The following is a 25,716-nucleotide window of genomic DNA, read 5'->3' as shown; positions in this document are numbered from 1 at the left end:
GGTGACCAAGGGCCCAGGTCTTTGGTTCTGTTACCTGCTTAAGATTGAAGACTTTAACTTGATTGCAAGCAGAAGGCTGTCAAATGTTGTTTGTGGAGCTGTTGACCCATAGTCTGTCCCTGACTTGGGCAGTTGTAATATTTGCTGGTGCTGCTGTGCCTGGACACCCTTAGCTGGAGAACCCAACCCTTGCTGGAAATATTGTAAGTCACTCACTAGCAGCCTCTTGAATGGTTTATTTTCCCGACCAAATGGGAGTCATTCCTTCCTTCTCCTCACGCTTTAGAATAGATGCTGGTCAATGACTGGAGTGGAGGCACAGGAGTCTAGCCTCCTTGTCTGATGGGTGCAGCTTAGATGAGTAATTCACAATCCAGAGCATCTCTTGGATTCAGTCTAAAGGGAGTCTTCCATCAACACTCAGTATTACAATTTTCCGGGATCTCTCCTGGATCTTTCAATTCTCTTCTCAGATAATTCAATTCGATCACTTACTTGAATAAGAATTTACCCCAGTAAATAACTTGACTGAGAACAACCATTTTAGGATCTGGTCCTAGATAACCCAACTTAGAGCATAAGCTGGGGGATCATAGGGTTACGTAGGCCATGGAGTATTGTTGCCTAAACTACATAGCATCAGGACTTGCCTCTGTTAGCAAACCTTCATGTAGTAGTTAATCTTCATTGTCACCTTGACTGGATTGAGAAGCATCTTTGGACATAAGCCTCTGGTCTGTCAGTAAGGGACTGCCTAGATTAGACTAATTGTGGTGGTAAGTTTCAACCCAAATGCAGGCTGGATAATCACTTTTGGTGGGATCCAGGACTAAATTAAAAGAAGAAAGGTTCCAGCATTAGTCTCTCCCTGCCTTCTGTACTTGATGCAATCTGACCGACTGCCTCCGGTGTCTGCTCTGCCATGCCTGATATCATGATGGACTGGATCATCCAACCAGGGACCAAAATAACCCCTCCCTTCTTTCAGGTTGCTTTTGTTGCTTACTTTGGTGCAGTAGTGGGAAAAATAACCAACACAGCCACTAGCTCTTTACCTTACACTTTCCACCTTTGAATTCTATAATACGCTCTGGGTCAGGCCCACACATATTCTTCTGTCTCTGACTTGTGCTGTCCATCTTCTGGGAGCAGTTTCCTTCCTTCATGTCCGCAGTTTGCATGTGTGAGAAGGATTCCTGTTCTCTCTCTCTCTCTCTCTCTCTCTCTCTCTCTCTCTCTCTGTCTCTCTCTCTCTCCACTTTTTCTCTTCCTCCTGATCTTCGGTGTCTTAGCTCTCTTCCTTCTTTGTCAGCAATTCATCAGTTAGTCTGGGTTATTTACCAGTGTGAAAGGGCATCTCTGATGGTATGGGACACGTGGGAACAAGGCACTAAATAACCTGGAACAAATAGGGATGTCCCCATTCTAGTTCAGCTTTTTTAAAAAATGAAAGTGAATCCGTAACCCTGACCCTAATCTTAACTCCTATCTCGGGTTTATTCTAGCACTCCATGGCTGGTTGAACACAGAGCATGCTCTGATCATCACTCTCACGCATAGCAACAGTGGGAGCAGCCACAGCAGACTTGTGCTATTGAATGTAACTGTCGCTTAATCATATTAATACTGCTTTCTTTTCAGTTTTCACTTTTAAATGATACTTTTACTTTTGGTTTTTTTTTTTTCTTTTTTTCAGAGCTGGGGACCGAACCCAGGGCCTTGCGCTTGCTAGGCAAGCGCTCTACCACTGAGCTAAATCCCCAACCCCCAATTTTTTTCCTTTTTTTTTTTTTTCTTTTTTGAGACATCTTTTTATTTATGGCCCACAGCAACTAGCTTTCCAGTTTGGCAATGGTTAAAGCTTCTTGAAAACATATATTTAATTAAATAGAAAGTGATATACAGAACATTTAAGTGCCAAATGGTTCACATGTTTCACAAAAATATGATAGAAACTGTGAACTTGGTACACGGTAGCTTAGATTTTTGTAGACCTGAGTCTTGACTACTCCTGTCTACCTTGATTCATAGGTATTACTGACTCCCAAGATGTTTGAAAATGTTTTAAGTTGAAGCACACTTGGCTGCTTGTTTGAATTTCCTCCCAATATGTTTAGATGACTCTTAACATACACTTTATTTCCTATATTGGCATAGGTTTGGCTAGCTAACATATATTCAATACATTCTTATCATTGATTAACATCTACACTTGAGGTACCTATATCTCAGGTAGTGATGTTTAAAGATGAATGATGAGATTCCAGTCCCCAAGAAACATACAATGGAGACAAGACAGATAAAGTAAAATAGATATCATGATTCAGGCCCTATCAGAGAACATGGCCAATTATCCCACAAGCAATGGATGGAAAAAAAAAAAAAGAGTCTGTATGGCTTCTATGGAGAAAGAGGTTCTTAACTGGTAAAAGGTAAACACCAAGGTATAGGGACGAGGGAACAATTGGCTGAAGAAGTGTTTCTTGCAGAGGAAATGTCAGTGGGTGTGCAAGATGAAGATGGGTGCCCAGGAAGTGGGATGTAGGACAGTAAGGTGCTTGGTGGTGGAGAGAAGGATACAGGAGAGGAGGAAGACTGGTAAAGAGCTCTGCCTTTACCGGGTGGTGATGGGAGTTACTGCAAGGCTTTACCAAGTTGTGTTACCCTTCAGTCAGATTCGGGTATGAGGGAGATTCTTCCAGTGACCATGTAGACAATGGGGTAGTCTCAGGAGCCAGGATCCTAGGTGGAAGGCTGTTACTTTACCACCCAAGGGAAGGTGGCAAAGCTTGAACATGAATGTGGCAGGGGTGGCCCAGCGACGAGTGCAAGCATCTCCCACTATCATTTATTTGTTTTCCCCTCTGCCTCCCTTTATCAGCCATTAGAAAAATCTTTCAGAGAAACGTAGGCATTCACACACTGACTGCTTTATGATCTAGCATCAGCACCATCAGTCTGACTTCGGTGTGTTTATCTTCCTATGCCCACCGAAACCAACCTCCATCTAAACTCCCTGCTGTGTCAGACCTCTAGGAAATCACCTCTAACGCTACTCTTATTCCCCCCTTTCCCTCCCAAGTCAGATAATAACACTCTTCCAGGAACCCAGCAGAGTCTCATTTCTCTCTAGACCTGCAGGCTGGCTAGCTGGCTGCATAGCTTCCTAGAGGGGGCCAGCCTGCCCATCACTTCCTGTGCCCTGTTCCCTACCAGGCAGATCCCTGCCTTTGTACTTGCCTCATGTCAAGATCCATCAGCATAAAAGACTATTAATGAGGATGGGAAGAGACAGAGCAAAGAGGAAAATACCACAGTCAGATAAAAACAGATCAATAGCGGAGCCAAACAGAGCAAGAGGCACAAAAGCAATTCACAAGCTGTCAACTTCTCAATGGACACAGACTTCTGACAATCCCAGACGGACACAGAAAGGAGCGAGATGGACAGAAACCCAGGGCAACCTGTCCAGGGAAAATACAAAGTGGATGTTACCTAGCCAAAACTCATCCTCCAGATTCCCAAAGCCAACACGATAATCTGCCCATTTCCGGAAAAAATCAGTTTGGCCATTTTGCCGCCTCTGGAATACCTGTGAAGAGAAAGAGAACAAGAGAGAGGAGATGATCTGAAAAAGCCAGAATTGATAATTAATAAACGAATGTGCCTGGGTTCTACGTCAGCTAGAATCAGAACCATTTCAGAAGTGAGTTTAAGGTTTCCACAGCAGGTTTTGCAGGGCATGCTCAGAACCCTTTTACTTGAAGTGCTGATGCATCTGACAAATAGACTAGGGGTGTGATATCGACACTAATTTGCACTCCTGCAATATAGAAAAGATTCAGGATACATATCAAGCCCTGAATAGTCAGGGGAAATGGGCCTGATTCTCAACTTAATCTTTTTGCACCACGGAGAGTAGTAGGAAGCATTTTTCACCAAAGCGCTGGGACCAACTTCAAATCATCTACTCACTGTCATCATCTTATTGCAGGCAAAGCAATTGCATATCATTCACTTTCCAAGCTGTTTAAGTGCTAATTTCATTTAACCTCCAATACATCAGCCTTGGCTTCAATTTCCAATTATGCTTTAAGAAGGAGGCACAAATATGTCAGAAACATAAAAGAAAATGTCTCCTGAGAGGATTATGAGTGCAGTCACCATTTAACTCTTCAAAACCTTCCCATTTTGGTTCATGAAATCTCTGGTGCTATATTTGAGCAGTGCTCGAAAGGGGTGTGCACAGGAGGGTGGGTGGGGCTGAGTTCCCATTCATACCCATTCAACCCCTGTTGCTTGGTTTCGAGCTAGCTCATGTGCATAGTGGCTAGCACCTCTGGGCTGCCCTGTTTCTTCTGCTGTATATTAGCTAGCCTATCATGTGTGAGAGGATGTGGTATCAACAAGTAATGTCTCTCTCCCTACCACTGTTACTTCTTGAAGGCTATGACAGTTCTAGGGAAGAACGAGGGGTCTAGAACAGGATGAAGATGCAAATAGCTCTTGTAACTAGAGGGCCACCCACATTCTGCCCCATATCTAATCTTCTCCATCATATCTAATCAATGTTACTCTCCAAGATAAGGCAACTAATTGCCTCGCTGTGGGAAGCTAAAGTGCTTCCATAGAGTAGCCTCCTCCTCTCTTCATATTAGCTACAGCCCTTGGTAAGCAGGATCCAAGTGCCTCACTCCTTCATTTCCACAGCATTCCTTGCATCCACTCTGCAGAAGGAGCTCAAGGCAAGGCAGCCTCATCTTCTTTGGGATAGGCCGTTACATCTTTCCTATGAGTCCTGGTTAGTTTTTATTGTTAATTTGACCCAACACAGAGTCACCTCAGAAGAAGAAACCTCAATTGAAAAATTGCTTTTAATAGGTTGGCCTGCGGCCATGTCTGTGAAGAATTGCCTTGACTGAAGTGGGAGGGCCCAGCTCACTGAGTATAGCACCATCCCAAAGGAGGTAGGCCTGGTCTATATATGAAAAGTAGCTGAGGACAAGCCAGTGAGTAAGCCAGTACCATCTCTTCATGCTCACAGCTTTAGTTTCTGAGTTCTAGCCTTGACATCTCTCAGTGCTGTACAATGAAGTTTAAGCTAATAAACACTTCTCTATGTCACTTTTGGTCATGATGTTTATCTTAGCAACAGAATAAGTGGGCCTTGAAGGCGGCAAAGAGACCAAGTTCCAAATGGATGGGCTAGATAAGAGAACATCTTGAAGAATGGTGACATTGTAATCCACAGGTGCCCAGAGCCAGGTAGACTAGAAGCCTGAAGCCATGTGCCTACAGCATGTACTCACAATCCAGCCGCCCCCATCTGTGGTCATGTCGCAGTATACTTGCAACTTGTGGCTTAGCTCCCCATTGAGGAAGATGGTGTAAACTCCACTCAGAGTGTCTCCATTCATCAAGTGCTGGGCACAGTCTTGAGGATGAGAGAACACCCGGCCCCCTATAGAAGAAAAGCAATTGAAATTTTGATATTTCCTTATTATGCACCTGTGTGTACTGCATGCCTGCATTTAGACCACAGCGTACATTTGGAGTCAGAGAAGAACTTGAGGAGTCAGTTGTTTCTTTCCACCACTGGGTCCTGGGGATGGAAGTCAGATTGCTAAGCGTGGGCAGCAAATACCTTGTGCCTGCTGGCCAACTCATCAGCCCCAAAGCAATTTTTAGAGATGATTCTTTTTTTTTTTTTACCCCATCATGCACAAGAACCCTTGCATCAGAGGAGGTTTTAAAAAGTCCCGTGGTTGGTACTTCATCATGAGTTGTAAGAAGTTCTAAGTGAATTCAGACAATGGATGGCTGTGAAATCTGAACTCATGTTGGATGTATAGATTCTGAGGACCAAAGGTCTAGATTCTCTGCTTCCCAGATTCTCTAGCTTGACTATAAACTAAAAGCCTTGAGCACCCACTTTCTCATCAGTAAAATGGGGGTAATAAGGACTTTCCCCTTGCGGCATGAAAAGGAGGTATTGCCCTCGGTGATTGTTTAAGAGATGGGCCAGTGAACCACTGTTGGGATCTTTCAAAGGTAAGGAGACATCGGAATAAAGCCTTTGTCATTCACGTGGCAGCCATGAAGGAATGCCCACACAAGTTCAGCATTACCTCAGTGATGAATGTCTAGTCCTTGTACAAAGCAATCCCTTGATTGTACTGAACAATCAAACGGCCATGTTTTACAGTTCAGTTTTAATTCAAGGACAGGGCAGGGGAAGTAAATTGCAGCTCATCTTTCAGAAGGAACAGCCCAATCTGTAAAACAATACCTAATTAGCTGTAAGAGAAGCTTAAATCCTGAAGCGCTGGGCTCTGAGATAAGTTTTGTGCCTATCAGACAGGCTGAGAGCAGTCTACCGGAGGGACTTTGCTGAGAGAGCAAGTTAAAGGCACAGCCTGTCATGTGAGGATGGTGGCTGGAGTGCTCTGTAAATGTGGGTTTCTGGGTCAATGAAGACGATACAGTACTGTGTTTCTGTGTGGAAGTGAGGTAGACATGAAGGGAAGCTGAGGCTAGATCGCAGGTGTTAGCCACCATAGCATCTCCTGGTGGTATTTATTACCCATACACTACAGATATGACACCCAGCCCCTTGGAAAGGCAGGGCAGCAAACCATTTAGACATAGCATATCACACAAAGAAGATGATACATGTAAAGCCTTCTGTTCTAGGAAGAAGCTACTGAAGTTTTATAGTCACCACGTAAGCCCTCACTCCTATGCCCCACCCCCTATCCTGCCACCTGACCCACAGATGTCTTAACTCTTAATATTATATTCCACATTGCTGCCACGGGTCTGCCAAAATGGTTTGGAGGAACAATACACTTCAAGCACAGTCACACCAAGGATTGGTGATATGCTTCTCTAAAACTCATACTGTACAAGGCGTCGTTTTGTTTCTATTTCATTCTTGTAAGAAACGTCAGAGGAAGGCGGGTCAGTATAGATTGGAGACTTATTTTATCAGACAAGGAAACTGCTCAGGAGGAGTCCATGAGTAGCTTATTCAGATGGCTTGTAGTCACGTTTTCAGAGCCCAGGCAAGTGTACTGTAAACTCTATCAAAGCAATAAACACAACCAGAGACGGAGAGATGATGACTCCATGTTTACGAGCATTTGCTGCTCTTTCAGAAGACCTGACTGATTCTCAGCACCCACATCAGAGGACTCACAACCACTCCAGTGGGTCTGAAACCCTCTTCTGGCCTTTGTGGGCACCTGCATACATGTGGTGTATAGGCATAGACATAAATACATACGGAATTTAAAATGTGAAATAAATCTTCAAAAAACAACTCTTCAGAGGGACTGTAACCTATGATCTAGTTTCTTAAGGGTCTTCATCTATCCAAGGAGTGACTGATTTTTGTATTTAACATAAGTATATAATACTCCAAGTGTTACCACAGAAAGCACTATGTTCAAATTAAGTGTTTTCTATCAAAAGTGACTTTCAGAGTAGCTTCATAAAAGTTATTGAATTGCATTTCCAGCATGTCCTAGACCTCCTGAAAGCTCATAGCTCACTTGTCTCTGAGGTTTAACATTCATTTCAAGGGACAGGCGTGAGTGACTTCTGTCCCCTCTCCGTGTTGCTTTGGGAACACTGGCTTTATTTCTGGCCATCTAAGCTATTCTTGACCCTGGTCTCTGGAGCAACCAGTGTGCCCACTTGCCTCTCACTGCCTGTGGTCTTCCTTCTACATCAGCACATAATGTGCTTGACCTCCAGCTCACTGCTGCTTTATACACTGCTTCTCCCAAGAGAGAAACCAGCCCAGTTTCTTAGGGAGATAGAACTCTGCATTTCTTAGTACTCCATGAGTCCTCCCCTCAAAAATACTTTCCTCAAAACTCACCACAGTAACCTCACTGAAATACACAAATGAAAGAAAACCCACTTAGAGACTAAAGCAAGCAATTTTACATAAACTCCTTTTCCTTCATTGATAACAGTAAAATATATGTTATAGATGCTTGAAGAGGGTTCGGATCCATTCTTAGTTTCTCTAAAGTTAGACTTAATGTAAGCACATATAATGTGTTCAGCTGACTTGTTCTGGGGAAGAGGAATTTTAAGTATGTAAGATACTGTCATAAAAGAGGCATTCACTCATCTTTCAAGCTGGAAGATAAGAATAAGATCAACTGAAGGGATAAGTGTCTAAGGAGTGTCAAAGATGGATGGGATAAAGGTCTCAGACGATGCTTGGAGAGGGAGGACCATATGCTCCGCTTTCTGAGCTCCTATAGTTAGCTGGCAGGTGGAGACACTATCCAAGTGTGTGGGAGGTTGATGCATGGTTGCTGGGTGCACTTGCCTTACCCTTGACAAATTACAAGGCCATCTGGTTGTTAATAGATTCAATTTACCGTAATTTAGTCTATGGCGTTAGTGGAAAGGCAATCAAGAAGCACGTTGCTTTCACAGACTATCAGAAGCGGCAACCTGGGAGTTTCCATTCCCTGGGAACTCGGAGAAGATTCGACATGAAGCTTCTCTCCAGCCCTCAAAGCATCCCAAGTTTGTCTCAGACTCGCTAGTCCTCGATTCACACATTAATCCCTTTAATCTGATGAGAGAAAGCAAAGGCTTGCCGAGAGTTCTCAAGTTATGGACGTCATCATTCAGACTCCTGTGCTCCATCCCGGTTCTATCACGTCATCACGTGGAGCAGGGAGACAGGCCAGAAGTCCGTATCTGACTAAAGACTTCATTCAGATAGAGCTGTTTGTAGTTTAGTTCTCTCTTTTCAGAAGCCAAGAGGAGGAAATGGTAAATGTGATGGTGCCTTGAGGCCTCTTGGCCAGCTCTCCCTGCTTAGATCTGTATGATTGGGCAGATAGCAATTAATTTTTCTCCTCTCCTCCTTAAGCACACACACACACACACACACACACACACACACACACACACACACACACACATCTATCTATCTATCTATCTATCTATCTATCTATCTATCCTCTCTCTCTCTCTCTCTCTCTCTCTCTCTCTCTCTCTCATCTCTCTATCTTCTCTAGGAAGAATGTCCTGAGCACTCCAACTATCAGTTTGGATGAGATGGAGAGGAGAGGGGTTATTTGGCCTTAAGTTTGAGCCTTGTGTTCCACCCTTACCATTTCACCCTACTGCTTTGGAGGAATTAGACTTTGGCTCAGCTAACAATCATAAAAGCATTCTCATATTCCAATTGATCTGGAATTCATATGTTTTAGAAGATTATCAGGGCCAATCACAGACAACCTCAACTCCCCAGATGCCATAGCATTTAATCTAATCCAGTATCTCCCTTTAACCCTGAAACTGATCATCCTAATAACTTTTTAGACCAAGCACATACCTAGCAGGTCCTCCCTCCTTCCTTCTGGTGCAGTAACTGGAGCCTGGATGGATAGGGTAGCATTTTTCTTAAAAGCACAAGCAGTGGTTATTCCCAAGTAAGAAGGGAGCCAAGTGACCAGTACGGTGAAGTGTCTCATGGTTAAGTATTTCTAGATGTAATTGTGAGATTCACAGGCCCAGGGCATTCACCAGAAGAATTGCTCAGAAATTGGTTTGTGTTGGGCGTCAAAGGCTGCCTGCTGAGTGGTGAGCAGCGATCTACACTAAGACACATGGGGCAATCAGATGGCTCTGTGCCAGTGGGGAGTGGGAGAGCCTTCTCTGTCCTTCCCAGCCCTCTCCTGCTTTGTTCCCTGGGGGAGTCTTTAAAATGGTCAGATTTAATAGCTTTAGAGAGCCTCGGCTTGCTGATGCTTGCCATGCCGATGGACTCCACTCTGATGAACTCAGCATCAGAACTGAAGCTGTGACATCAGCAGGCTCCTCAGAGATCAGCCACAGCAGGTTTCTCAGTAAATGCAGAATAAAGTATATTTTTCTCCACAGAAAGCTAATGACTTGTATTTACAAAGCCACTGATAAGATTTTGGGGGGTGGACCAAGCCTAGCTGTCAGTCAGCCCATATGTGTTGAGTTCATCACTTCAAGTTTCTCAGAGAATCTTCTGAGAAATCTTCTAATTTACCAGCTTGTTGTCTTGTTATTCACTTAAGAGACATATAGGAAAGTGACCCTTGATTTCTAAATACCAGGCTAAGAGATGGGAACGCACGAAAGTAGCAAAGACATCTTTCAGTTGGCTCATGGTGTGGTGGGAAAACCAAACAAATGTGACCTCAAGTTCTCAGTGCTCTGAGACCAACATGGGAGGTTAGAAGGGCATCAGAGTGGGTGTGCAGTGACCCTGGGAGCTGCTGAAGAGGGCAGCTGAGAAGTGGGGTTCTAGAATAGAGTAGAATTTGACAAGTGCTGATCAGAAAGCTTTCTTACTTTAGCAACTGACCGAGATCAGCCATGTACTTGTAGAAAAGGGTATTGCAGGCATGTGGGAAAGCACAGGCCTTTTGGAAAACTGAAGATTTAGCTAACAGATAGAAGGAGCACTGTGTTGGATGGATGTGATAACAGTGACTGAATCCTGCTGTGTAAGAAGAAGGGCCTTCCATTCAGAGCCTGCCCCACATATAGCCCATACATATACAGCCACCAAACTAGATAAGATGGATGAAGCAAAGAAGTGCAGGCTGACAGGAACCAGATATAAATCTCTCCTGAGAGACACAGCCAGAATATGGCAAATACATAGGCGAATGCCAACAGCAAACCACTGAACTGAGAACGGGACCCCCGTTAAAGGAATCAGAGAAAGGACTGGAAGAGCTTGAAGGGGCTCGAGACCCCGTATGAACAACAATGCCAACCACCCAGAGCTTCCAGGACTAAGCCACTACCCAAAGACTATACATGGACTGACCCTGGGCTCCAACTGCATAGGTAGCAGTGAATAGCCTAGTAAGAGCACCAGTGGAAGGAGAAGCCCTTGGTCCTGCCAAGACTGAACCCCCAGTGAACAGGACTGTTGTGGGGAGGGCAGTAATGGAGGGAGGATGGGGAGGGGAACACCCATAGAGAAGGGGAGGGAGACGGGTTGGGGGATGTTTGCCTGGAAACTGGGAAAGGTAATAATAATTGAAATTTAAATAAGAAATACCCAATTTAATAAAGATGGAGAAAAGAAAAAGAGAAGAGGGACGTTCTTCTGAAGCCAGTAGATGCCCAGCTCTACCTTTGCAGACATAGCCCTACTTGAACAAAATTTCCCTTTGGAGATGGTGGTATGTTTTTCTGATGCCTCTACTCAATGAGTAAAAATTTTATACAGTCTCAACATCTTCAGTGAGAAACAGCCATTGTTGAACTATCTCGATTATATCATGTAAGACAGCACAAGAAATCTTTTATTATTAAAAAAAATCACAGGGATAGGCATCTGACTTGTTTCTCACCACTATCCTTAGCATTTAGAACAGAGCCCGACACGAAGTAGGTGCCCCATCAATATTTATTAGGTGTTTAGTGTCACATGAGTGATAGCATCCATCCCCTATGATAATAACAGAGGACACAAAATTAGATTCTCTGAAGACATGTGCAATGGCACAATTTAAAATGGGCCAAATCAAATTCTGTGACTGGTGACATGTAAGATCTTTCTGTTGCATTTATAAGATCATTTCATAGCAATGCTTTCTCAACCTTCCTAATGCTTTGACCATTTAATACAGTTCCTCGTTTGGTGGTGACCCCTAACCATAAAATTATTTTCACTGCTACTTCCTCACTGTGGTTTTGCCTGTTAGGAATTGTAATGTAAACATTTGATATGCAGGATAGCTGATGTATGACCCCCAAAGGGGTTGCAACTCATAGATTGAGAAGCAATGTCATAATCTATAGTAAATAGTACTGTTCAATAAGACTCACTACTTTCAAAAATAGGTGGCCTTGTATCTCTGCCCTGTTCAGTAGTGCAACTACTCTATAAGTAAGATCAGTGACTTAAATGAAGGGGACCATTCCCTGAGTACAATCGTTTCCTAGATGTCCCCCAAACTGAAATAATATAATGTATAGAGTATAACAAATATTTTTCAAAGTTTATTTGTAGTTAAAAATCCCACATTTAAAAGAGTCTCAAGGCTCAGGCGTCTTCGCTAGTGAGAACAGATTGAGAATTTGAAGATGAACTCTCATTAGTTTTATACAATGTCTTTCATGAATCAGAAGAGGTAAAATCAAATAAATTTCTCAATTTGCTCAGTGAGGCCAGAGTTATTCACATTGCAATAAACAGCCAGACAAAACAATATTAAAGGGATAGCACAGGTTGGATGAGAGTTTTGAAATCCATTCTTCCTTCCCTATGTTGCCATAGATAACTCATTGCCTGGCCCCTTTCATCTGCATTTGGTCTTTCTTGACCAGTACGCCACTAGAAGGAGGGTCTGACAACCCTAAGAGAATGGGCTTAAGGGACAGAGTATCCATGCCCCGAGGAACAAAGCTACTCTGAAACAAAGAGCATAGTTGTTATGTCATCGATTATCTACTGTAGCTTATTAAAAACAGCATCTTAGTTAGGTATGCTAACGTGACTTACAGAGATTAAAAAGATATCCTCACCATGAGAGAAAGTAAGACACTAAAACCCAACAGAAATACTAAGCCTGAATAATTGGGTTTACAGTAACAGTGCAACAGATGAGATAAATAAAGGTTTTAGACACAGGTAAAATATCAATAATGAATTGGAGTACCTGACTGAAGCCGTTTTTTAGAAGATAAGAGGGAAGAGGAAAAAGATAGGACACTAAGAGATTTGGAGAACAGTGTACACGCTCTATCATCTAGTTAATAGAAGTCCTGAAAAGAAAAAAAAATTTACAAATAGGAGGAAACACTTAAATAAATAATACAGTCAAATGTAAGCGAAGTCCAGATAAAATGCTGCAGATTTAAAAGCATCATTGGATGTCAAACTGGAGAGAAAAAGATGAATGAACTCTTAGAATGAACTGGGAGACTATTGAAAAGAAATAAAATGGGGTTGGGGATTTAGCTCAGTGGTAGGCGCTTGCTAGCAAAGCGCAAGGCCCTAGGTTTGGTCCCCAACTCAAAAAAAAAAAAAGAAAATAAAACTATGGGGCTGGGGAGATGGCTCAGTGGGCAGAGTGCTGCCACCCAGGCAAGAGGACCCGACAACCATGTTTGCCTACGTCTGTGATCTCAGTCCGGCAGAGACAGAGCCAGGCAGGTCCCAGCAGGAACCCACTGGCCAGCCTTTCCAGCTAAATTGGCGGGTTTGTCAGGGAGAGACTCTGTCTCAAAGAATAAGATGGAGAGTAATCCAAGAAGATACCTGACAGTGACGTCTGTCCTCGACATGCATATATGTGCACCTGCATACACACAAGCACAGATATCACACACACACACACACACACACACACACACACACACACACACACACACACACACACACACGTTCTAGGAGACTCTAGATAGAAAAGTTCAGTTGCCTACAGGACAAAATTGAACTGATTGAACTGACATTAGACCTTTTGAAGGCAGAACACACATGGAAAAAAAGACAGTAGGGCCAGGTGTGGTGGCGTGCGCCTTTAGTCCCAGCATTTGGGAGGCTCACAGACAGGACTACACAGTGACTTCAGGATAGGCAGGCTACATGGTGAGGTCCTGTCTCAGTGGTAAGACTGAAACCTGGACAATTTTTTATCTTTTTGAGAAGCTGGCAAAACATGAAGAGATAAACAGAAACAATGGATGGGCTATTTTCTTTATGATTGTAGATGTAAACTGTGTAAAGAGAGTTAACCAAATCTGAATGTATTAAAACCTCATATTTGGGGGGAAAGTTTTAAATGATAGTAAAGGCATGTATTGTAAAAAAGCTACCAGTACAAGCCATGCCATCAGTAAGCGTGAAGGACAAAAACCACGACTTAGTAAACTATCATTTGATAGAGTTCAGGGCAAAAACTCGTAACTCAAAATATGAGAAAATTTTATAACTTCATGAGTGTTTCATACCACAGATCTGAGCAAGTGCTATTCTTGTTTATACATGGCCCAGCCGATTACATATTTTCTTTATTTTAGAAAACAACTGCAGGGCTAAAGAGATGCGGTGGATAGGAGTTGGTGAGGATTACACAGCTGAAGTTTTGATGTTTTCTTCAAGGGTGTGAACAAGTCAATGTTAGCTAGCCTGGCAGTCACTGAGAGCTTTGGAGATTCCAGTTAATGTGAAGTACAGAAATGAAATCCTTATTCATTAATGATACAAAACACATAAAAATACTCGAGCATGTGTATTCATGCTCATGCTTGGGTATGTGGATGCCAGAAGTCAGTGTCTTTTGTAACAGGCTCTTTTACTGAACCCAGAACTCCTCTAGTCAGCTAGACTGCCTGGCTGGACAAAGTCCTGAGACCCTGATGAGATACAGCCAAAGGCATGGGTGCTCAGGATTAGAACTCCAGTCCTCATAAGTGCACAGCAAGCAGTACGTTTACTACTCTACCCCCCCAGCTCCATATTTACCTATAATATTAATAGAAACAATAGATAATTACAATTAGGAAGAAAGTCAGCAGGATTGCCAGATACTGGATCAATATATAAAATCAATAGTATTTTTCTGCATCAGCAATAATCAACTAGAAAATATTTTTTTAATTAGATACAAGTCACAAAGCAATAAAAATAATAACGCTTCCTGAAACCAATCAAGAACACAGGAATGCTGTGGGGGAAAATTTAACATTGTGAGAAACGTAAAGATTATTTAGATAAATGGAGAGCCAGTCTATGCCTTTTAGAAGGGATAACTTGCTACCATAAGGCTGTCAGTTCTTCTCAAATTAACTTACAAGTATATTGAGATTCCAATCTAAATTTTATTTGGAGGACTTCATACCTAAATGGGAAAATTCAGATGACATGGAATCTATGGAAAATTAAGTGTCATCAAATACCTAAGTGAACATGGAGAATGGGAGTCAAGGAAGCTTGTCTTACCATGTGTAAATTATTAAGATTAACTCTACATATAAACACAAAAATTCTAGGCTTTGATTTAAAAAAAAACCAGATGAATAGAGCATGATATAAAATAGCTAATTCAGAGTTCAGAGACAGATTATGTGCATGTGTGAACTTAATATACAGGAAAGCACACAAATCAATGAACAGATGGCTTACTTAGTGGATGATGCTGATAAAACTGGTTCACTATATAAAGAAAATTGAAATGGTATCCCCGCTGAATGCCACATATGACACGGACAAAGCATGATAATAAATCACAAAGTGAACAGAACAATATCAAAGAAAAATATTTGGATGTATTGGTAAGAAAAGACTTCGTACTAAGGGTGTTAGAGGTTCAACTATTCAAGTAATATGGGATCATACTATCGGGAACCCTGATAGGAAAATAAGCAAATGGACACGGACAGGTAATTTACAACAAAAGAAAAATCAAATGTCTGACAAATGGGGAGAGATGCTTAAATTCAAACTTACTGTTGCTTAATGTGAGTCATCAAAAGTAATAAGACACCGATTATACTTATCAAACTGCCAAAAGTTACAAGGCTGGATCAGGCTGGACTGTGTCAAGTCATTAGGAATGATATGTGTTCCCAGAAATCAAGAGCATTCCTGTGAGTCCAGCCTGTAAGTACTTAAACTATACACGCATATACCCAGCGCGATTCCTCTTTGGATATACAACCTTTGCACAGCTCACTGGTCCACAGAATAAAACACTGAAGGCACAGAATGCAGCACCGTTTGGGATTGTGAAAGGTTGCAGACAATCCGATGCCTGACTTTGAGAGAGTGGAGAGGCAAAAGTGACGGATGGGCACCTGTCAGGTAATATTTCACAGTAATTAGAAGTGAAAGACAGATGAACGTACAAGTGCCCAAACAGAAAAAGTATGAGTCATATAATCCAAAACATGCTAGGCACATTTAGATCATTGCTAATCGAAACGGTTCGATAAGAACATGTTTTTCAAAGGCAGGAACAAGAGGCAAGGTTTGATGTGTTGGAATGGTTGTATATGAGTGACAAAAAAACTGTGGCAAAAGGAAATAACGGAGGGCCAATGGGGAGGGACCTAGAGGCTGATATCAAGAACACACAATAAAGGGGGCAGTTTGATCAATCCAAACCTTGATCTGACATTTAGCTGTTTATTTGCTTGGGATGGGATATTCATATGGTATGATTAGAATCCTACCTCCTTCTTCATAGCCAGGCCTCAGAGAAAAGCGAAGGCAGACCTCCCTCTGTGTGTCAGAGAAAGGAGAGGTAGACTGCCTTCTGTGTGTGTGTGGGACTGTCTTTCTGTCTTTCTGTCTGTCTGTCTCTGTGTGTCTCTCTGTCTCTGTCTCTGTATGTCTCTCTGTCTCTGTGTCTCTCTCTGTGTGTCTCTGTGTTTCTGTGTCTCTGTCTCTGTGTGTCTCTCTGTCTCTGTCTCTCTGTCTCTGTCTCTCTGTCTCTGTCTCTGTCTCTCTGTCTCTCTGTCTCTGTCTCTCTCTCTCTCTCTCTCTCTCTCTCTCTCTCTCTCTCTCTGTCGGTCCCTCTCTCCCTCTCTCTCCCTCTCCCTATCAGGCAGCTTTTGTTCTTTTGTTTCTCCTGGAAATAAAACATCAAACTGTAAGTGGCAGAGCAGTGGGAAATCCCCTTAGCTGCTGCTTGGATAGAGGGATGTGTGACGCCCGGATGTACAGATTACCAGGCTTCCCTTTCCAACAGAAATCCTGCTACATATGATGTTTTGTTTTTTTTAAAGTCTACCATCAACTGCTTTGGAGTCTAGAATTTGCCAATTTTCATTCAATTTTACAACCTAAAAAAAACCCCTAGTTTTAGGTCAGAGAAGACCCAAAATTTTCTTGAAAAGCTTCACGGACCAGCCTGACCTGGAAGGAAGATAGCAGGGGGTAAAGGCAATAAAAAAGGAATAAAAATACAAAAAAAAAAAAAAAACAAAACCACAACCTCATCTCATTACTCATCTCTAGCTACCTCTTCACTTAACCTCAAGGTCGAGACAACCCTTTTATAGCATCCACTGCCTCTGAGGCTGCGCTTCAGCGTGCGCCTTGTTTGCCTTTTATAGTATTAAAAGAGACAATGAAACCTGCCTCTCCGAAGATCATTTCACCAAGTCCCCGTGGCTCTGCAGGGAATATTTGTTTCCTCATTTAAATTCATGTCTCTAAAAGACAAGTAGACCTTGGATGAAATTTCAGGAGACAGCAAATTATAAATAATGTATCTATATTTTTTTCTCTCCCATACCACTTGTATATAATTCCCCCCGGAGTCTTGTGCAAACACCAGAGACAAGAGGACAGGAAGCTATTAACATGATGGAAAGATAGGAATGGGCTCATATCGTGTGGTATGAACATAAGAAAAGTCATCTGGAGTAGAGGAGGCTTCCAGGCCAGCCAGTTCTTTTCTAGAACCATGCTGGGGAGGAACTGGGAGGAACAGAGCAAAGGAAAACCATAATCAGGAAATATTGTGTGAGAAACAAGTATCTATTTTCAATCAATAGAGAAAAGAAAAATTATCATTATTAATTATTGGCATCTCAACTCTTTCCCAGACCATTATATAAGCATCTGCTTGAGTGAGTCTTGGTCATTCCAGGACAGGGTGTTTGTCAGTCACGGGGGCCACTTTGAAGCCAACCTTTAAACACGGTTGTCCATCAGAAAAGGCACCAAAACCTCTCACAGGATCGGCCCATCCTCGGAATGAGATGGAGTAAAGTGGGAAATGCAGATGCTGTCAGTTACGTTGGAAAGGATGCTCTCAGGCACAAGGAAATTAGTCTCTGATTCCTTCCGCCTTGGTGTACTGTCACAGAACTTTCAGTGTTCCCTAGACTTCCTCATTGGGATTAACTCATGCCCACGGGGTCCAGACAGGCAGCCTTTCCATCTAGGATCAGGTGAAGAGATTCTGGTTTTCACTTTGACTGCGTACCCTTTTCTGTAGCACCCATAACCCCGCCATTTGGAAGCAAACACCCTTGTATTCTATTCTTTCATTAACTTTCCTCTTGGCAGAGGCAGAAAGGGTAGAGGGGCAGGGACTGGGGCAGAAAGTAGACACTGCAGCCCGGTGTGATGGCCCCAGAAAGATTTTTACTGTAGTGGCAGACAGAACCTGAAAGGGATTTTGCCTTCATATTGTACACGATGCACCTCTTTTTAGCTTCCCTGTGTAGGGTATTAAGACTCTTCTTTAGTGTTTTGCTTTTTGGTTTTGTTTTATATCAAGAGATGTCTACTTCTGTACTCTGAAGCTGAGATTTAACCCTCCAGTTCATCTGTCATCCGGATGTACCAGCCTTTGTACCTGGAACATTGGCATGCATTATTTCTTGCCCAAGAAATTTTCACTCAGCCCTCAGCATCTAGTTGTCTCAGTGGGTTCTGATAAATCTCCAAAACAAAGCCAGCAGGGTTTAGGATGCATCAGTGACTTAAATTTCAGCTTCCCATTAAAACTGCAACAACCCGAAACACTGATACTCCTTTGCTCCGTGTCAGGGGGATGGTGGTACGTCCATTGTTGGTATCCTAAGCACTACCCGGAGTGAATATCTCAGCTGGTAGCTATATTCACTTCATAGATGGTGGGCTCCTCAATTTTCTTTCTCTTTTCCTCTCTCTCCCTCTCTCTCCTCCCTTTGTCTTTCTCTGTGTCTCTCTGCCTCCCTCTCTTTCTCCCTCTCTCTTTCCCTCTCCCTCTCCCCTCTCCTCTCCTCCCTCCCTCTCCTCTCCCTCTCCCTCTCCCTCTCCCTCTCCCTCTGCCTCTCCTTCTCCCTCTCCCTCTCCCCCTTTCTCTCTCTTTCTCCCCTGGCTATGTTTAAGGAGCCTGGAGTCATGAAAAAAAAATAACAAACCAACCTAAATAGACACCGTCTATCACCTGCACTGCCCGTCGAACCAAACCACTAGTCAGTCTCCTCTCCAGATTTCCATGTGAGTTGTTAATTACTACGAGATTTAATCTTCTCAAGACCCTAGCTAGATCTAGAGTCTCACATCCAATTGGACTGCATCTAAGACAAGGCAGCGATGGTCACAGAAACCACTGTACTTCTCTGTCCAAAGAAACCTGAAAAGGGGCCACAGCTCTAGATACCACAGAAACTTCAGATGTTTGACACACTGCTTACTACCGTCAGCTGTGACATTCGCAGGGTGGGGATAAAATGCTCATACGACACTGAGCATTTTGGTGACAAAATGATTCCTTTAACCCAATAAACATGCAAAGCAGGAGCCCTGTGCATCTGTTCATTATGTTCTTTTTATGGTGAAAAAAAATTTAATTCAGCAGAAAACTCCTCCTAACTGGTCTTTAAGTATTGGCTTCATAAAGGACCCTGCCTTTATGAGTGTTCAGGGCTGGGTTTGAACAAGAGGTGATACCTTAGTGCTTAATAAGGCGTCTTTGAAATAGTAAAGTGGACTTCAGCCTTAGCAGAGATAACAAGTGTTCTCTTTGTTGTGTGATCACAGTTTATTTATTTTTCCATTAAAATATTTGGACCAATGAACTCATTGTATTGAGAAGTATAAAAATAAAACAAATAAACAAACAAATATAACAACAACAACAACAAAAATAAAACAAAGGAAAGGGACTTGTTCACTATTTTACTGCCCAAGAGTGACTTTGAAGTTTGACCAACTCTGTGTTTTGTCATCTGGAATAAGTATACTGCGAGAAGGGTATGAGGGGCGGGGATCCCTGTGGCTTCTTTTGAGGTGGAAGATAAGGCTCTGGGACATTGAGGAAGACACATCAATATGGTACTCCAAGGATGCAGGAAACGTGTTTAGGGGCTGGGGTATACTCTTATTAGCCTCACTGCAGGACATACCCTTATCCCCATAACGTGAAAGTCAGGCTGAGCTGGATGGGCAATTACAAATCACAAACTATAGAGGGTGCCATGGAGGTGCAGAAAGGACTAATAACAGTTCAGATCCTAGGGACCATCTGGGATCAAATCTCAACTTTCTAACTTAAAGTGTACAGGATCTTGGATGAGCTATCTTATCTCCATTGCACCCTACGTTCCTTGCCTGTAAAAAAAAAAAAAAAAAAGGTGATAGTCTATAGGAGGGAGGCTGTTGTGAAGGTGAAATTAAATACTGTTAAATAATGCATATATTATAAAAAAAATAACGTATATATTATATTTAGTACAGTGCTTGCTAAAAAGCCATGAAAGTCTTTGAGTTCCAAAGGTCTTCTCATTTTACTCTTTTGATGGAGCCAGGAATCAAACCTGGGACTTTGAACATGTTAGGTAAAAGTATTCCATTAAACCATATTCTGTGTGTGTGTGGCGGGGTGGGGGGTAGTGCTGGGGATTGAACCTGGGACCTCATACATGCTAAGCAAACGCTCTGTCACTGAGCTATGTCCTAGCTTCTATCCCTGCCCTTTCAAATGGTATTATCAGTAATTTCAAAGATTGAGTGAGATACTGGATATATAAAAATAGTTTTTTGAGGATTTATGAGGGTTTAGTACTGAAGGTTTCTTCTGCTACGTTTACTAGAAGTGTTGCTGAGGACAGCATCAGGGGAAGGAGAGAGAAAAGGAAGGTTTGTTTTTTTCTAAAATAACGTGCAGGAATTTGGGACAACAAGCAACCTGACCTCTCTACTTGATTCACTTAGTTGGTCCTCATGGACCACAGATTTAGATTGGTGACTCCATGATAACCTTGGCGATGGGGATTTTCTGCCGAGGCCTTAGGAAAGGGGAAGGAAGAAAAAGGGAGGTGAGTGTTTTTAATAGGCTCTTTCCAGGCCAAGGCTCAGCAGAGGTGCCTAGGAGTCAGATGTCATGTAGGGAAAAGAAGGCATCAAAGTGTCTCCAAGTCCCTCACCTGTGGTAAAGATAGTAGAGGTGAGGCTGCTCCTTGTGGCCTCCTGAGCTGCCTGCAGGAGCACTGTGTAGTCTGTGTTCTCCGACAGGCCCTCCAGTCGGATCCAGGTGTCCTCAGCATCCACAATCAACTCCTGCAGAGAGTCAGAATAACAGAGGCTGGAGGGGGCTGCCAGCTTGCAATATGGGACAGCATGGAAGCTGGGTCAGCAATGCTGTCCTCGCCATCCCGCAGTAAGGAGGATGCTGCCAAGAGGCAGGGAGGGCAGTTCCCATGTGAGGTTCAGACCAGCTCCTATCTCACAAATGCACGTGGGATAAATTTAGGGACCAGGATTATTGAACCGGTAGCTTCAGACAGCATTGGGTTTACTGTAGAGCAGAAGAAGCTGAGGAAGCAGAATCCTAGGCCTCCCTACCACCATCAAACAGACCAGTTTTGCTTGCCCTCTAGATCTAACTTCTTTCTGCCTTCACTTTTAGAAAGGATCCTGCAGTAAGGGAAGATATGCTAACTAGGAACCCAGTGGATTGTTTAGATTGATGATATAAAACCACAATTTATCATCTCCTTACTGCAGGCTACATAGATGTTGCTTTTATAATGCATATTGAGGCATAAAAAGCCTTTGAGGTTTATTACCTGGCTCATATTTGCTTGGCCCTGGGAGTGAGAGATCATTCAGAGAGCATAGGATTAGGATTTCTTCATGTTCTGCATCTGAGTGTGGACCACCTGGTGCTGCTGCAAGGTAGACTCTCCGGAGAGAACGCTGACACACAGAGGGTCTATGCTTTACCTCCGTGTGGGTAGAGAGCAGTGGCAAAGCCACAACTTGAGTATTTCCTGGCCCACAAACCTGGGCTCTCTCCTTAATAGCAGGCTGTGTGTCTAGGATCTGAAACCTCACTGGTTGCCTGTGAATTGCTTCTTTCTCCATCCCTGCAATTTCCATAGGTCATTCCACTGGTCAGTTTCCACATGGCCTCACATAGAAGAAATGGCTTTCTCCCTTTCCAGCTAATGCTTACCTTGCGGCTTCCATCGGTGGACTTGTATGTCAAGACATAGTTTTCAATCGCAGCTCTTGGTGGCTGCCAGGAGATCAGTGCGCTTTGCCTGGTGATTTCACTGGCTGTCAGGTTGGCGGGAGGGTCCAGGACTGCAAAGAAAAGAAAATGCTAGGGTGTCCTTGCCTCCCCAGCTCTTCCTCGTTTGATTCCAGGCATGGCAATCTTGTTTAGAACACTGCTTGGATGCTGACTGTAGTTCTTGCTTGGATGAGAGCTTGCAGGGTGCTGCTGTCCTTCTTTGAAGCAACCCCTGCCCCCTGCATCCCAAGAAGGACTCTAAGCTTGGGTGTGGCATCTTCCAATACAACTCTTTATGCCTAGGACCCTGAGCCCATTTAACTGTTTAGTGCTTGGATTTGAAGCAGCCCTGTATCTTTAATCTGTTCTAATGTTCTTCCGGTCATGATTTCACCCAGCAGCTCCCCACGACTGCATCAAGCTTTCTCATATTGCTCAGCATTTCTTGTACCAGATATAATTTTCATACCAGACTTTCCTGCCTGGCTCTGCTATTATCACATAGATCCTGGGTATAAAAACAGACGTGCTCGCTAGCAGAGTGATACAGGGACCACATTCAGCCCAAACATGCTCAGAGCACCAAAACCTAGCTCATTATCTACTCCATTACAAGGAAGCATCCAGTTTAGGTCTCACATAATCCTTCAGGGAGGGCAGCCATGCAGGAGCCTGTACTCACGGGTGGAGAAGTTGGTGGCAATGGTGCCACTCACGAGAGGCCCACTTGTAGCATACATGGTGACAGTGTAGTGGGTCCTAGGAAGCAGGTCTACAAGCTGGAATTCTTCACTGACCCCATCAACCAGGATGGTCTCTCCAGCCACTGAAATCAGATACATACACAGGAGGAAAAGCTTACTACATCACAACACTCCACATGGACTCAGTCTCCAGAATTCTCCAAAAGCTACAGATGATAAAGCTTATTACTCTATACAAGGAACCTATTTATCTTTATTATTACTGTTATCATTATTATTATTATTACTATTGTTATTATTATTGTTGAGAAAAAAGTACTCTGTATACGGAGGTCAAAAGTGTCTCTACCTTCTACTCAGGCCTCTGCAAGCAAAGAGGAAGAACGGTTCCTGTTTACCTGGCTGTTTTCTAACACTCAATGGCTTTATCCCTACTCCTCTGGTTGTTTATTTTGACCCAGAATTTGCCTTTACAAGTCATCTTTTGTCTTGGTTGAATTTTGGACCACGGTTTCAGTTTATTAAAATATTTTAATGTGGATTCAATCAATTATGGTTTTGTTTTATGTACAAATTTTGTAAGCATGTCTTCTCCGGACTCATTCAAGCTGTTAATGAAACTGTTCGTTAGATTATAGCCAAGCCCTCTCTTAGACAATTAGAATATTTCTGAATCACTCAGCATTTGACAAAATGTATTATGCATATTTCCAAACTAGGTCAGACCTGATGTTTCAAGTTTGCTGTGACCCAAAGGTAAATGGAATAAGGTAGACAAGCTTGTTCAAACCATCTAGAAGCCTTTGGAAGAGTAGAGATAATGCCCATGCTTTTGCTGTCCTCCCTTGTGAACTCCTGCAGTCCATCACTGCTCTACTGCACTCAACTATGGCGGATTCTCAAAGGCTTCCTCTCTCCAAATCCAGAAAGGGTCCACTTTCCCTTAGAATTCCCCTGTGTCCTTTTCTCTTCCTCTGGGATCCTGCTCCTTTCTTCCCCTCATTCATCCGACCCTAACTTATGGCAGCCCATTGGGTGAGGCTCACTCTGCTCCGTCTTGCACATTTCATGCCATAGCTCATGTCAAGTTGTATTTACTTCTCTGCATCATCAGTAGAAATGAACTCCATAAAGATAAAAACTCATGATTTGCCTCGGAATTTTTCTAGGCTTAGCGAGACGTTATCAAAAGCATTTGCTGAATGAATGGATGTGAATGGACAGGACGGAGAAGTGTCCGTTGTCACCATAAACAAGTGTGCCTGACTGCCTTAGGGGAATCAGGGATACTTTGTTAGAAAAGGTAGGGCTGTCATTAAGACCTGAAAGACAGGTTTTCTAGGCTGGTTCTTGGGGAGAGAATTGCTTCCTGGGGAAAATGGCACATGGGCAAATCCATATACATTTGAAAGGCTTAAAAAGGCATGCTGATTTGAGAAATGCTGGATCATGATACCCACAGAGGAATGGTAGGAGTTGAGATGGGCTGTGCAGGAACATAGAGGGGTTGGGATGTAGCCAAAGTATTCTTCGTTGAGCAGGATTACGCAGTCAGCCACACTCCTATCAACTCAAACTCGGGGTTTAGCATGTATGTTTCCATCTTAACTGAATGTTAAATGATACTCAGTTTTCTAATGCCTATCTGAAATACAAAATGTGCTAACAGAGTTGTAAATCCAAAGCAAATAAAAAACCAACAAGGAAGCTTTGTGAACCTGCTGGTATCCAGTACTGACTAATGCCTTTTCCTTTTGTTTGATAGACTGTGTTCATTTTCATTTTCTCAAACTTTGACAATAAATTATTCTTTGCAGCTTGCAGAATTGGCTTTCTCTTTCGTCTCTGAAAGTCAAGACGTCTGCCTGCCTTCTGTTCTCTGGTATCTTTGTTTCCCTAGATTCCTGACTATAACCCACAAAAATTCTGTGATCACATGTTTAATTTTGGCCAAGAAATATTTTCCCTAAGCCTAGATATTTGGAATATGCTTCTGTTTTGCTTTGAGTCCTCCCCCCCCATCTGGGTTTTTGAGACAGGATTTCTCTGTGTAACCTTAGCTGTCCTGGACCTCACGCTATAGACCTGAATGGCCTCAAAGTCAGAGATCTGCCTGCCTCTGTCACCACCTCCACTGCCCAGATGCTTTGAGGTCTCTATTTGACTTCAAACAGTGTAACATGAATGAAAATGATAAAAAAAAAAAAAAGAGCAGCATTGATATTCAGATTTTTGTATTGATTCAAACTTTTGGGCTGGGTGTGGGTAGGGAAGACCAGACCAGTACAACAGAAACATTGCTTAATATTTTTCTTGATCTGTAAACACTTAGAAAATTTCTGTCTTGCCTGTAGCACTTTGGTGAAAATCCTAGCTCAGTTCTGAGTTGTGTCCTTAGTGTTAGTTCTGATTTTGCTTTTGTTCTTGGTTGCTTGTCTACCTTGAACTTCTCAGACTGAGAATTTGTGATTCTCCTCATCAACTGTTTACAGGAGTTGGGGGAAATCTTTAGAATTTTATAGGGCTTGGGGGGCTACAAAATTTCCCCAACCTAAGGTAATTTCTGATTTGACCTTCAGACAGGGAAAAAAAATAAATCAGTTCTTCACTTCCATACTGGCTTGTAGCTCCAGTCCTCACCACCCCAACCTGCAGACACTCACTGGCAAAGTGGGTGAGGACAATGACATAATTTTCCACTTCACCCATGGGTGCCTTCCACTGGAGCAGGGCTTCTGTTGGCGTGATGTTGGTAGCAATTAGATCCATGGGGCTATCCATGGCTGGAAAAGAACAGGAGAATATCAGGCTAAAGAAAGAGGAACTGCAAGGTGCAAGTGGCATAAACCATCAGAATTTTCCTATGTTATGCACATCTGTCACTGTGCTGGATAAAGTAATGGAGTGGAGATGGATTCCTTTTCTACCTGCCTGGCTCCATTAATACCTTTCTTTTCTCCCCTTTTTTTCTATCTTATCCACTTCTCTCCCAATTGCCCTAAGTCCTTCTTTTACATTGA

At 42.9% G+C, this 25,716-nt stretch overlaps 1 protein-coding gene across 1 annotated transcript in view; it reads right to left on the bottom strand.

Annotated features, from left to right (window-relative positions):
* Tnr (tenascin R) overlaps positions 1-25,716 on the bottom strand; it is a 387,323-nt gene that overhangs the window by 8,758 nt on the left and 352,849 nt on the right. Inside the window, exons 15-20 of the mRNA XM_032914659.1 lie at positions 25,360-25,479; positions 22,675-22,818; positions 21,933-22,063; positions 20,902-21,034; positions 5,310-5,461; positions 3,496-3,592 (exon numbers count right to left, since the gene is read on the bottom strand). Of these exons, the coding sequence (XP_032770550.1) occupies positions 3,496-3,592; positions 5,310-5,461; positions 20,902-21,034; positions 21,933-22,063; positions 22,675-22,818; positions 25,360-25,479 (777 nt within the window). The remainder of the gene's footprint in view (positions 1-3,495; positions 3,593-5,309; positions 5,462-20,901; positions 21,035-21,932; positions 22,064-22,674; positions 22,819-25,359; positions 25,480-25,716) is intronic.

This window comes from Rattus rattus, chromosome 10 (genome assembly GCF_011064425.1).
Source record: "Rattus rattus isolate New Zealand chromosome 10, Rrattus_CSIRO_v1, whole genome shotgun sequence".
Taxonomy (NCBI): Eukaryota; Metazoa; Chordata; class Mammalia; order Rodentia; family Muridae; genus Rattus; species Rattus rattus.
Note: the sequence above shows the minus strand (reverse complement) of the source record. Positions and strands in the feature narration are given on the sequence as shown.